The sequence below is a fragment of the Aulonocara stuartgranti genome, assembly GCF_965226115.1.
Source record: "Aulonocara stuartgranti genome assembly, chromosome: 6".
Classification (NCBI taxonomy): Eukaryota; Metazoa; Chordata; class Actinopteri; order Cichliformes; family Cichlidae; genus Aulonocara; species Aulonocara stuartgranti.
In genome coordinates this window covers 14223064-14234513 of record NC_138944.1, presented here as the reverse complement: position 1 = coordinate 14234513, position 11450 = coordinate 14223064, and the positions used below count along the sequence as shown (strand labels likewise).

General features: G+C 40.5%; 1 protein-coding gene across 2 annotated transcripts in view; it reads right to left on the bottom strand.

The window, feature by feature from the left end:
- Nucleotides 1-2623: 2623 nt before the first annotated feature.
- The window catches only part of LOC309709160 (E3 ubiquitin-protein ligase SMURF2-like), a 63564-nt gene continuing 54737 nt past the window's right edge, over nt 2624-11450 (bottom strand). For both annotated transcript variants that reach the window (XM_082537658.1, XM_082537659.1), the window contains exons 12-20: nt 11186-11399; nt 8529-8632; nt 8299-8413; nt 7847-8025; nt 7064-7201; nt 6794-6914; nt 6461-6662; nt 5774-5849; nt 2624-5633 (exon numbers count right to left, since the gene is read on the bottom strand). In XM_082537658.1, the coding sequence (XP_082393784.1) occupies nt 5534-5633; nt 5774-5849; nt 6461-6662; nt 6794-6914; nt 7064-7201; nt 7847-8025; nt 8299-8413; nt 8529-8632; nt 11186-11399 (1249 nt within the window). In that variant the 3' untranslated portion in view covers nt 2624-5533. The remainder of the gene's footprint in view (nt 5634-5773; nt 5850-6460; nt 6663-6793; nt 6915-7063; nt 7202-7846; nt 8026-8298; nt 8414-8528; nt 8633-11185; nt 11400-11450) is intronic.

Below are 11450 nucleotides of genomic sequence, written 5' to 3'. Positions count from 1 at the left end.
TGATCTCTGGGTAGTTTCCCCCTTCATAACAACTCTGAGTGAGGTGGTGTGTTTTTAAATAACTCATCCACCCGTGTAATTCGGTTAGGGGTGTTGGCACATTAACTGTCAGGTGTACTAGGCTCCATCAACGTTTGTGAGATTGATCAGCAAAAGCATTTAAAATCTCTGAGTGCTCTGTGGGAGTGGGCAAGTGCCATTAAACTACCAGTCCATTTACCATGGCATGCAGAGGAAAACTGGGAAATCTAGAGGCCTTTGGATATATTATCTCCTTCCTGTCTGCCCTTAGTTTGCATAATGATTTCCAGTCATTATGCAAACTAGTCTGGGTTAACTTGAAAAGGTTTTTTGTTTTTTTTTTAAAGGCATTGCCACTGATGGGTAACCAGGCAGCAGTCAAACTAAAATCACCTTTGACAGGGAAACTTGCTACTAATGCACACTGCTTGTAGCCATTGCCAGATTTTGGATTTGTGGATACTTATAAAGCAGTGGGGTACACGCCCCCCCCCCATTAAATTCACAGTTAATCGTACATCTTTAATAGCTATAAACAGACATAGAACTTCTCATTTTGATAACACCTTCCATACAAGGTAATAATCTTAAGCCCTCAGAGTATCTGAGTGCTGGTTATCGCCTCCAGTCATCTGTTGCCAAGTAGAATAAAATGCAACAGGTTTGCAACAAGAAGCTGGAAACATTTGGGCCTCTGCTCAGGCCTATTCCTAGATTATATGTATTATATGTACTGTAAGCATGCATTGCAGTTATCCTTCTATGTTCTAGTTTCCCTCAGCATGTATCACCTGGACAGTCACGCCAGTGAAGCTTAAAACCCTTAATGAACCGAACATCAACTCAAAATGAGCACAGATATGCAATGTGTATAAAATACTTCCAACCGTACTTGTAATAAAAGTTAACATAATGGAAGGATCCTCAAATGGACATCTTCAATAAACAACTGTAATGCAGTATCAATACTGTGAGAAATATTATTAGATGAAATAATGCTGTAAAGCATAGGTGTCAAACTCTGGCCCGCGAAGCCATACCAAATTATTATTAGAGCTGGCCTACTGGTATCATACAGCTAATATATCTATTTTTTAGTATTAAGCTTTGCTTGTTCCATATTCAGTTTTTCAGCAAAACTTGTTTGAGTCCATAAGAAGCGATTCATTCTTAAATCTGGAGGAAGATTTTTTTACAATAAATATTGATGTTAGCCCGCGACCTTGTTCCAGTTTTGAATTTTGACCCACTGTGTATTTGAGTTTGACACCCCTGCTGTAAAGAATGTTATTAATGCAATTATAATGATGCAGATTATATGGCAGCAATAAAAGAATTTCTGTATCTCCACACAGTCCACTCTCCCTGCAGCACGGACTACACTGCCTATGATGCTACATTCTTTAGAGCTATACCTGTAGCATTCTGCCTATTAGCTAACGACGACAACGACAACAACAACTCCTCACCGAGGAAACAGAGCGTCACCCTGTAACCATGGCAACCGTAACGCTGCCGCCTGGAACAGAACGTAGTCGTCAAAAAACCCAAACAGGCCTGGCCCGCCACAATATGAAACAGGGAAGTACCATTTATTTCCATCTGCGTCTGCTGAACAGCCAACAGGAAATCAGTCCCTCTGAAATAGGCACCTGATTGGCTAAAACCTTTCCTAGCCCAGTATGCGGAAATGTTCGGTAGTGTTTATGTTTTTTGGTTCAAGGTACCCGAATCCAAACGGTTAATGCCAGCTGACGGTAACTACTAACTAAAAGCCTACCCCACCTCTAGAGCATTGATCGGATCAGTGGTTAACTGTGCAACCCCTCATTTCTTTTATTTACGTAATTTCCTCAGGGATAAAGAAAGTATTCCGATTCTGCTTTTTTTTTTTTTTTTTTTGAAAGCAGAAAATATTTGCAGCAAAAATAGTTTGTGCTATTCTAATGAGCTCGAAAGTCAATATTTGGTACGATCACCTTTATTCTTCAACACAGCCTTCAGGATAATCAGTAATAATTCTCCGGGATTCTTAAAGTACATTCAAAATTCTTATTTGTTTTTGCCTTTTGTTCCACTCTTTGTGAGACAACCCCGCTCTGCTCTGATGAGGCTTTAGTGAACTGAAGGGTCAGACGCATCTCTGAGATCCTGCTTCAGATATTTGTGTGTTAAATGAATTTAGAATACTGTTCATCTGGTGTAGGTAACTTTTAGGCCCAGCACTTCTTTTGTCCTCCATTTGTCAAATTTATTTAAAAAAATTAATAAATAATAATAAAATTAACTCTTTGGGAATCGTATTTAATGCCTGTCAGATTGTGCACTTTGCCTTTTTGTTGCTTTGTTTAAAATTTGAAAGACGATATGAAAAAACGACAGACCAATGTTCTCTAAGATAATTTTCAACACAGCATCAAATATGTAGATTTTCTGAAGGCCCTACCTGTGTCACCCCCCTGTGAAACTCACCCTGTACGTATTCACTTAAGTCCTACTTAATAAGCAGATTATTACATGACCAGAAAAACCATCACTCAAAAAAAAAAAAAAAAAAAAAAAAAGCTACAACAATAGATAAAAACCACAGTAACAGCCATAATTCTATAAAACATAATGCTGTTAGGTCCAAACAGCACAGTTTTATTGCTCAGCTTTCTGCAAGGGTACAAGAAGTTTATAACTTTGCTTCTTTATTGTCTTTATGTACAGGTGTCAGTTACAAACTCACAGAGCAGCTGATGTTAAAAACTATGCAAACATATACTGTAATAATAAATACAAAAACAGGATTCAAAAGGAAACATGGTGCATTAAAAAAAAAAAGTTTTCTTTTTTGTACTGAATTCCACCAAAAATCATTAACTCGCTCATACACACACAGGAATTAAAGGGGAGAGGAGTCTGCCGAACACTAACTTGTTGTGGTTTTTAAACCAGCTGATTTTTTTTTAAGTGCACAATATCAACCAGAATCAGATTTAAGTTTGCACTTTTATAAATCGCAGATGTTTCTTCAGAAGGTTAACAATCATCTGTAAAACTGTTCAGACTGTCTGATTAATTTGGCTGCTTAACAGGAGGGAGAGAGCATTTTCACCTCGTCTGGAAGCACTCAGCCCCAACAGCTTTTGTACGGAAGACCAAACCGTCCGGAAAAAGCAAAGGCGGCAACAAAGACCAGATGTGGACTTTGTGCACTGAACAAACATACTTGTGAGTCTATATATGCCATCTACATAAAAAAAAAAATATTTAGTCCAATAACTATTTGGTAAATAGAAGGAAGTGTTGGATTATAACTTGGAGTCCAAGTATGCATAATGTGTGCAAAAACAAAAAAACCCATAAACTTGTAATGCATTTTCCAGTAAAATTATCAAAGATAAAAATCAATGAATATATCTGTAACTAGACAAAGACCACAATTTCAATGTACTCACTTTTATTTGTTTTGTCTCGTGATGAACAAAAATAGAATTATTAAAAAAAAAAAAAAAAAAAGTTTACGATGCGAGGGGTGTCTGCTAATAAACCACCGATGGCTGCAAGTAAATGCAGATTACATATAACGACAACAATAAAATTAAAAAAAAGTAAAGAACATTTATTAGATTCTTTCCAAGTCAAAAAGTTTGCTAATAGGAAAATTTATGCAAATAAATATCCTTTAATCTCAAGCATCCATTCATGCAGTGTGTGGTTTTTGTTTGCCTGTTTTCTTTTTGGATGGATGGAGGCTTTGCTGATGGAGATGCTTCTCGCTGTCGCCTCTCTAGTATTTCAGTGACTTTTCATTTTGGTTAAACATTTTCACCATGTAGCACCCAGGAGCTCAGCAGCAGTCAAACTCCAGCATTTGCAGCTCTTAAGATCTCAGGACACCCAACAGCACAGAAACAAAAAACAGAAAAACAATGAATGTCGCCGAACAGATCGCTCCTGCACGTGTGAAATCACACCGCTGTCTGTGCTACCAGACCTCCAGAGCAGCAACTGTGGTCTCCTGTGACAACGTATGTTTGTTAAGAAGTGACGGTGAAAGACCACAAGAAAACGTCACTTTAAACTGCTAGGTTTACACTAATAAAGGTTTAAAGAAAGGGCCCCCATATACAGTTGTATCCCCTCCTCACATACTAGCCTAATGTAAAATTTAAAAAAAAATAATTAAAAAATAAAGGACAACTTCACCTGAGAATGCAAAGAGGTCTGTGACAGACATCAACATGCTTGCATTTAAACTGAACAGAAAGAACAAGCAACAATATACAAAATAGCTATGTATTTGTACATATATACTTAAAAATTACAGGTGTATAAGATATTTTTTACTCTATTTCAAATGTAGTTGTATAGCAAATGAAACGTGATATATTTCAATCTAATGTGAAGAAAGCACTCCTGCCATTACCGCTCAGTTTGTAAAGTGCTCTAAAGTGACGCGAGAACGAGAGAACGAGAGAGAGGAATACTTCTGCCTGTTTAAACTGATGATGTGACCGTTAACGAGCAACTGCCCTCAACAGCTTTTCGCCGAGCCTCATCCCGTGGACAGATGTGCTCTTTTCACATATGCTTTGACATTAAGTGGGCTGAGGCAAGCTTGTCCGGACAGAAAAAAACAGAAGAAAGAAATAGGCATGCTGCTGGAGACAAACGTGTGAACGAGAGCAGGGAGAAAAAGGAAAGGTGAACCGGAGATGAAGGGCGACTGCGACATGGCTACTTTTCCTTGTACACATGCAGAAACACACAGACAAGCATCATTACACGACTGCAGCGATTTACGGAGAAAACATGATTGAGAATCCTTCACCGCCAGAGTTCGACCCTCGAAAACGCCACGAAACACGAGGACCTACGCCCGAATCATCTGTGTTCCACTTCAAAATGACACGAAATGACCTAACAGGTACAAAAGTACTGCTGGTGCGAAAAATCAAACTAATTATGGCCCACAGATGATCTTTTCTGACTCTTAACTGCCTAAATTATGACCTTTAGCATTTTGAAATGAAACCCTATCGATATCGAAGCAGGACATCGAGGTAGGATGAAGTCGTGACACTCCTACGAGATCAGGAGCAACAGCTCCACGAGGATCGGAAGGTGTTATATATGCTGAGGTTAAGATGGCTACTATGGTTTAAAAAAAAAAAAAAAAAAAAATGTATATGGCTACCTGCAGTATTAAAGATTCAGTAGCATGACATGCATCAGTCAGTAAAAACGGCAAAATAAAGAAACAAAGACTAATGGTTGCTAAATGTCTGGGGGGAATTTTCTAAGATGCTGACGATGACAGAGGGAGGACTCTATAGCAGCTGTTCAAACGCATCGATAAGGGAAGAGTGTGGACCGTGGTGGTGAGAGAAGAGGAAGACTGTAGGCTGGACACGCGCATCAGGCTCCGAGCGAACCTGTTGGCGCGTCACAGTGTCAGAAATAGTCACTATAGTCCTGCACAGTTACACTCGTTCATACACAAAAACACTCTACAAGATGGCTCTCATTCCACTGCGAAGCCACACGTCTCCTCGATTGCCGTCAGTAGCTTGTCGTACAGTTTATCATAGCTCTCGTAGGGCGGAATGTCGATCCGGTTAAAGCTGGAGAAAGAGGAAAACAAAAGAGGATTTGGACATGTGCTGTGAAAAAGGATCATTTTCTACTCCAAAAATATTTAAGTTTTTGTTCCTGTTAAATGTGTAACACGTGGATCAGTCCTGGAGATACACGTCACACATACCAGGTATGGGCTTTGGGCAAGTTATTGGTGTTGGCATCAATCTGATGAATGGTGAAGAGTCTGGGCCCTGCAGCGCCTGCAATCAGAGCACGAACAGGATCCATCACCAACATAAAAGTGAACTTGTTATGCTGGTGAAGGTACAAATACTGCAATGTATGTAAAAGTAATGCCTGTGAGCAAAAGCTCTGGATTTAGACCGTTGCAAAGACCTAATTTCATAATTTTCCCCACAACTCTTAGATTTAAAAAAACAAAACAAAAAAAACAAAAAAAAAAAAAACTGATAACCTGATAATGGCCATGGCAGGCACAACGATTTGACAGCGAACATAGTCGCTACTCCCACCTGCTGTGCAAACCTTCTGTTTGTGAGAGTCAGCCAATCAGAAGAAAGTTGGCTTAAATTAAGAGGTTTGTTTTAGACAGCAGATGAAGACAAATAATGATCCCAGAGTACAAGAAAATGTAAATATATGAAGCTGCACATGAACATGAAGTCCTACTCACTTTTTAATTTCAAAGAAAACTGAAGGAATTGCCCATTTGTTATATGGAGGGAAAGCAGAACCAATATTTAAAAGTGGGGTTCTACCTTTTTGTGGGTTCACAAAATAATTTAGAGCTGCAGGCAGAGGCCTGCTGGGAACACACACACAGACACACACACACAGTCAGGTTAAGTACCCTGTAAAGCCTTGAAGCCTTGCAGTGGGACTCTAGATGAGCCAGTAACAAACTGCAGTAATCGGGCCCTCCTCTCCTCGTCAAATGACTCCACGGCTTTCCAAAACCACTTGACGATGTTGGTGTCAGGGGTGCAATGCTTCAGGCGGGTGTTTGACTTCCAGTCGGCGATGTCTATCTTTCCCAGGCCGCACACAATCAGCTGAAAGAAGAGACACTTTTACATCATCCTGGAATTTGTTACAATACCTGAGTGGGCATAGAACCCATCAATATAAATGAAACATGACGATCTTTATGTTTTACAAGAGGTGCTGCTGTCATCTAATGTACCTCTAGTTCCTTCTCGTCAAAGGATTTGAGCAGATGTTGTGGGATAACCTCATTGAAGCCTTTCTGCAGGGCCAGAAACTGAGCCTCAATGCCATGAAGGAAACGCCAGTTCACATACAACCTTCATAGAGCATGAGAGAGCAGAGGAAACAGAGGGTTATCATCAGACAATGATGCAGAGAAGTGTAAAAGAGGAGAGCTTGCATGGGCTCAAATTAAACTCGGCTACATGCTGCACATTGTTGTCTTTGGGTTTCTTTTAGTCCATACCTCACATATTCTTTCTTGGTGTCTTCTGTCACAGAGATACTCTTCCCGTTGGGTTTGAGTTCATGTGGGATGATTTCTCCGTAAGCATTGTGCTCCACACAGAAAGTGTGGTCCAGGACACCAGTGATGTCATTGTCCCTGAGCAGACAGGGAGACAGAAAATACAGGATGTAGAGTGATAAGTACAAGCTCATTGATTCTGATTTCTTTATCTTTCAGTATTTGTTCCACAGTCACTAAATTAAGGGAATTATACTCCCAGGGTGTTTTGTCGGGGCCATTTGTTATGTCATGTTAATGTAAAGGTTTTTGTTTTGTTTTGGGGTTGTTGTTTGTTTGTTTTTTGTTTTTTTGGGGGGGGGGGGGTTCTCCAGTGTTCACCTTTACATGATCAGCAATGTCTGAGTAAGAAACAGAACCAGCTGCATCACCAAAACAAAGCTGTTTACCATTAATCAGGCTAAAACAGAGGCACACAAGCCAACACAATTTTTAAAAGCGGCGGGTGAAGGAGTAAAATGGGCTGTTCGTTTTTGACGTCGGATGTTGCGCTCATGTGGCAGCAGGGGGCAGTGCAGTCATAAGAAATGGTTTGGTTGAGGACGAAATGATCAGGTTTTTGTGGGTATCTGAATAAGCGGTGCTCTGAGCTTTGTTTTAATTCATTTTAGTTTATGCAGACATGTTTCCCCCCTGCATGCGTGAAACACTACGATTTCAACTTTGTGTTGTCAGCGTTTAGAAAACAGATTAAAAGAATGATGTGAAAACAACAGGACTCACAAAATCCAGACGAGGCTGTTGTGTAGGTCCGGATCGACGGATTCCATATCATCCAGCGTGATCGGTTTTCCTAGCAGCTGTTTGTAGAAGGGCAGAGTGAAGCCTCCGTCAATGTAGTGGCCGTGAAACACTGCCATGCCCATGATGCGACCCACAAAGTGGAAGTATGACAGGTGCTCCTGCAGATTAAAACACAGAATAGTAATAAAGTGAGATTTCTTCCATAGCTTATCACATTCACCTCACCATTAAGCTGAAGCCAATGGTGAAAACCCAGGAGAGGAAATAATTCACTAGTTCAAGGCTTACAGAACTGAAGCTTGATCATTTAAAGGTGAAGTTGTTCTACCTACCAACCGTATTTCATGCTTTTGCCTGCAGCAATTAGCCGTTTACATACATTATCACATGTCTTATCAAATATTATGACTATTAAACCAAAGAATTCCTACTGGGTTGACAGCAGAGTCCGGGTTAATCTGTAGAGTGTAGATATCATCTCTAGAGTACTGGAACAGGCCGTAGTAAGGGTTCAGCATCTCGTGGGACAGCAGGTACAACCACTCCCTAACACAAATACGGGTTCAGTGTGAAAATGTAATACAAAATAACACTAACAAGCATAAATCAACGTTTAATGATATTTCAAGAACAGGAAAATAAAACGCATGGGACATGTTACCTTGCTACCCCGCCATAATCCAGCCCCTCTTCTCCTCTAAACTTGATCATGAGTCTCTTCCAAAGATCTTTCGGCCGCATCTTCATCACCTGCCGGTACGACTCCTATGAATCAGCAAATTTAACATGCAGGTCAGTAAAAGACGACACCCTTCAGTATCACATTTCTATGCAATACGACTTAAACAGTGGCACTGCTATCTTTGCTGAATGGAAATACACCAACTTTGCAACTTTGGTTGGGTAGGTGTATTACCTGCTGCACAAACACACCAAAGACTGTAAAGGAAACCAACTCACACCTTCAGAGAGTCGTGATGTGTGAAATAAATCAGAACAACCAGTACAGTTTGTCACTGTGCCAAGCGCGCTCAAACTCCACGGTCAAAGTTGAATATGTTTGGCCACCATCAGTGAATTTAACCTATTAATGAAAACTACCCGACCTGGTAATATAAAGGGAAGGAAGAAAGTTGATCATTTGTGTTTGAATTCAGTAAATTACAACAACACAGGTTGTTGTCTGCATGTGTCCTTTTTGTTTACAGGTTTCTATTCAAACAGACACGTCGGGTGTGTGTTTTAACAGGCAGGTAGCTTGCTGTAAACGTCGCCTTCCTCTTAGGGCTTCATAGTTTTGGTGATGAGGAAATGAGCGAAACTATTACAGAATATTTTGCTGGACTCCCACTCCAAGTTTTCGAAACTTCAAAGCTCTGCAGTCCTGAGTCAAAGTTTCTATAATCAGACCAGACATGAGAATATTCATTCATGTGCAGCCTAAAATACTACAGAATTACTACCATCATTAAATACTACTATTAAGATATTGCTTTAAAACAAACAAAAACCTAAATCCTCATCATCATACGGATCCTGTACAATTAAAAAAAGGTTTTGCTTATCAAGATCAGTCCTCTAACACGAGTCCAGACGCTCAAAGGCCACCCTGCAGTAAACAATCTCCTGCCACAGCAACGGCACTGCTGCAGCTGTGAAAACATGACAGATCTAGGCTGCACTGAGTCAGCTGCAAGATTAAATTCATCACAAACACTTTAGTTGTGTAAACTGAAGTTTTGGAGTCTTAAAAAGGTGCAGCTGATGTCTGGTAAACCACACAGCCAGCACATGGGAAACAAATGAAACTAGCCCTCCGACTACAGAATGTTAGTGAGCAAAAGGATTTGTGTACAAAGTCACCAAAACATTACTGAGGGACATCAGAGAAACTCAGTTAAAGATCATTATTTAGCTAAACATTGAGTATGACAGAAAAAAGACCCCTCCACCACTGAAAGGTGCTAAAATGAAGCCAAAAAACCTGAAACAAAATAGCAGACCACAGTAAACAGAGTTTTACGAGTAACATTAAGTAAACTGGTTGATTACTTTGGCCTGCCTCATTGTAGTTTGGGTCTGTACAGCATCAGTGAGGAGACGCCTGTGTCTCCATGAGAAGATAAGAAGCCGTCCATGGAAGGGAGCAGAGTTTATTAACTTCAGAGGATTATTTATTTTTCTTCTATATCAAGATCTACTCTAATCTACTCTACCAGTATCTGTCATGTCAGGCTTGTAATCAGAGTTGCTGTGAGGTAGCAGTACATGAGCCTACATGCAGAGCAGTAAGCAACTTTCTGTTGACTTTTCTGTTTTCGGTTAAGTGAGATTGACCTTCGTTTTAAAGAATCAAACAGGTGCAATGAAATATCAGCTTGTGGCGCAAAGCAAGTGTAACGAGGTGTCACCGTCACTGCAACGCTGCACGTAAACCTCCAGTAGATCTGCACTTCAGGTTTTCACACTTTCTCAGACGTTCTTCCTAAGCCGTCACATCAAAGGGAAATGAAGTCATATTCTTCATCGCGCAGCTTGGAGTAATGAAGTTACGTCTAGCTACAAACACTTGCCACTGCTGCCTGAGCTCCTTTCCACACCCCCTCCCCATTACTGTTCAGCTGCTGAAATCATCCAGAAAGAATGCCTCTGCCTTGGTAGAACAAATGTTTGGGAGAGCACGAAAGAGGCAGAGGAGGAGAAAAAAAAGGAACATAGAAATAGGTTTTTTTGTGGTGTTGTAAAGGCCATTCTGTTCTGCTTTTCCCTGGAAATCATAAAGTAGCTCTCAGTACTGGTTCTGTGCTGTAATGGGCTATTTCTGATGCACATCGTAAATGGGGTGAAAAAAATTCCAGTAAAAATGCAAAGATTTGGGGTTTGCGAGCATTATGTTATTGTTTTAATGCGTGGGCAGCAGTCATATGATGCTTTCAATGCCACGTGATTAATTAACCATGAATTTGTATGTGTGTAAATTCTTAGTTATTAGGTTTAATTTGAATACACATGTTTGTGGCTGCGTTCAGACGTCCTTCAGATGTTTTCTGTTATTGTTTGCAGCACACAAAAGTTTTAGGTTGGAATGCCAGGTTTATAAATATGACAACTATTCTTAGATAAAACATTTGTAGTCATGCGGTTCATCAATACAGTTCATGGAAATAAAGGTTCAGACGGTTCACTACCTCTGAACACAAAGAAGCGTGGTGTTTGTGTTCATTTTGCATTCTAAGAAGCATGAAGGTTATGAAAAGCTTCAGACCACCTGACCGTGTGTTTTTCCTTGCGTGAAAAGGATTCTGCTTTATTCCTTACCTCAAAGATCTCCTCACGGCTGACCTCAATGCGGCAATGGCCGGCCTGGGGTTGGTGCTGAGAAAGCTCCTGTCGCAGAATCTTCAGCTTCTGCACCAGGTCTCTCTTGTACTTGGGAACCGTCAGGCACTCTGCCTCTTCTGGTAACTGGGCTGGGGACAGGGCTTGCTGAGGGCCACCAGGAGCAACCTGTTCCTTTAACTGAATCGGATGGCTGAAGGAGGTGAGATGATCAGTAGAGAATAGAAGAAAGGGAGAAGAGCAT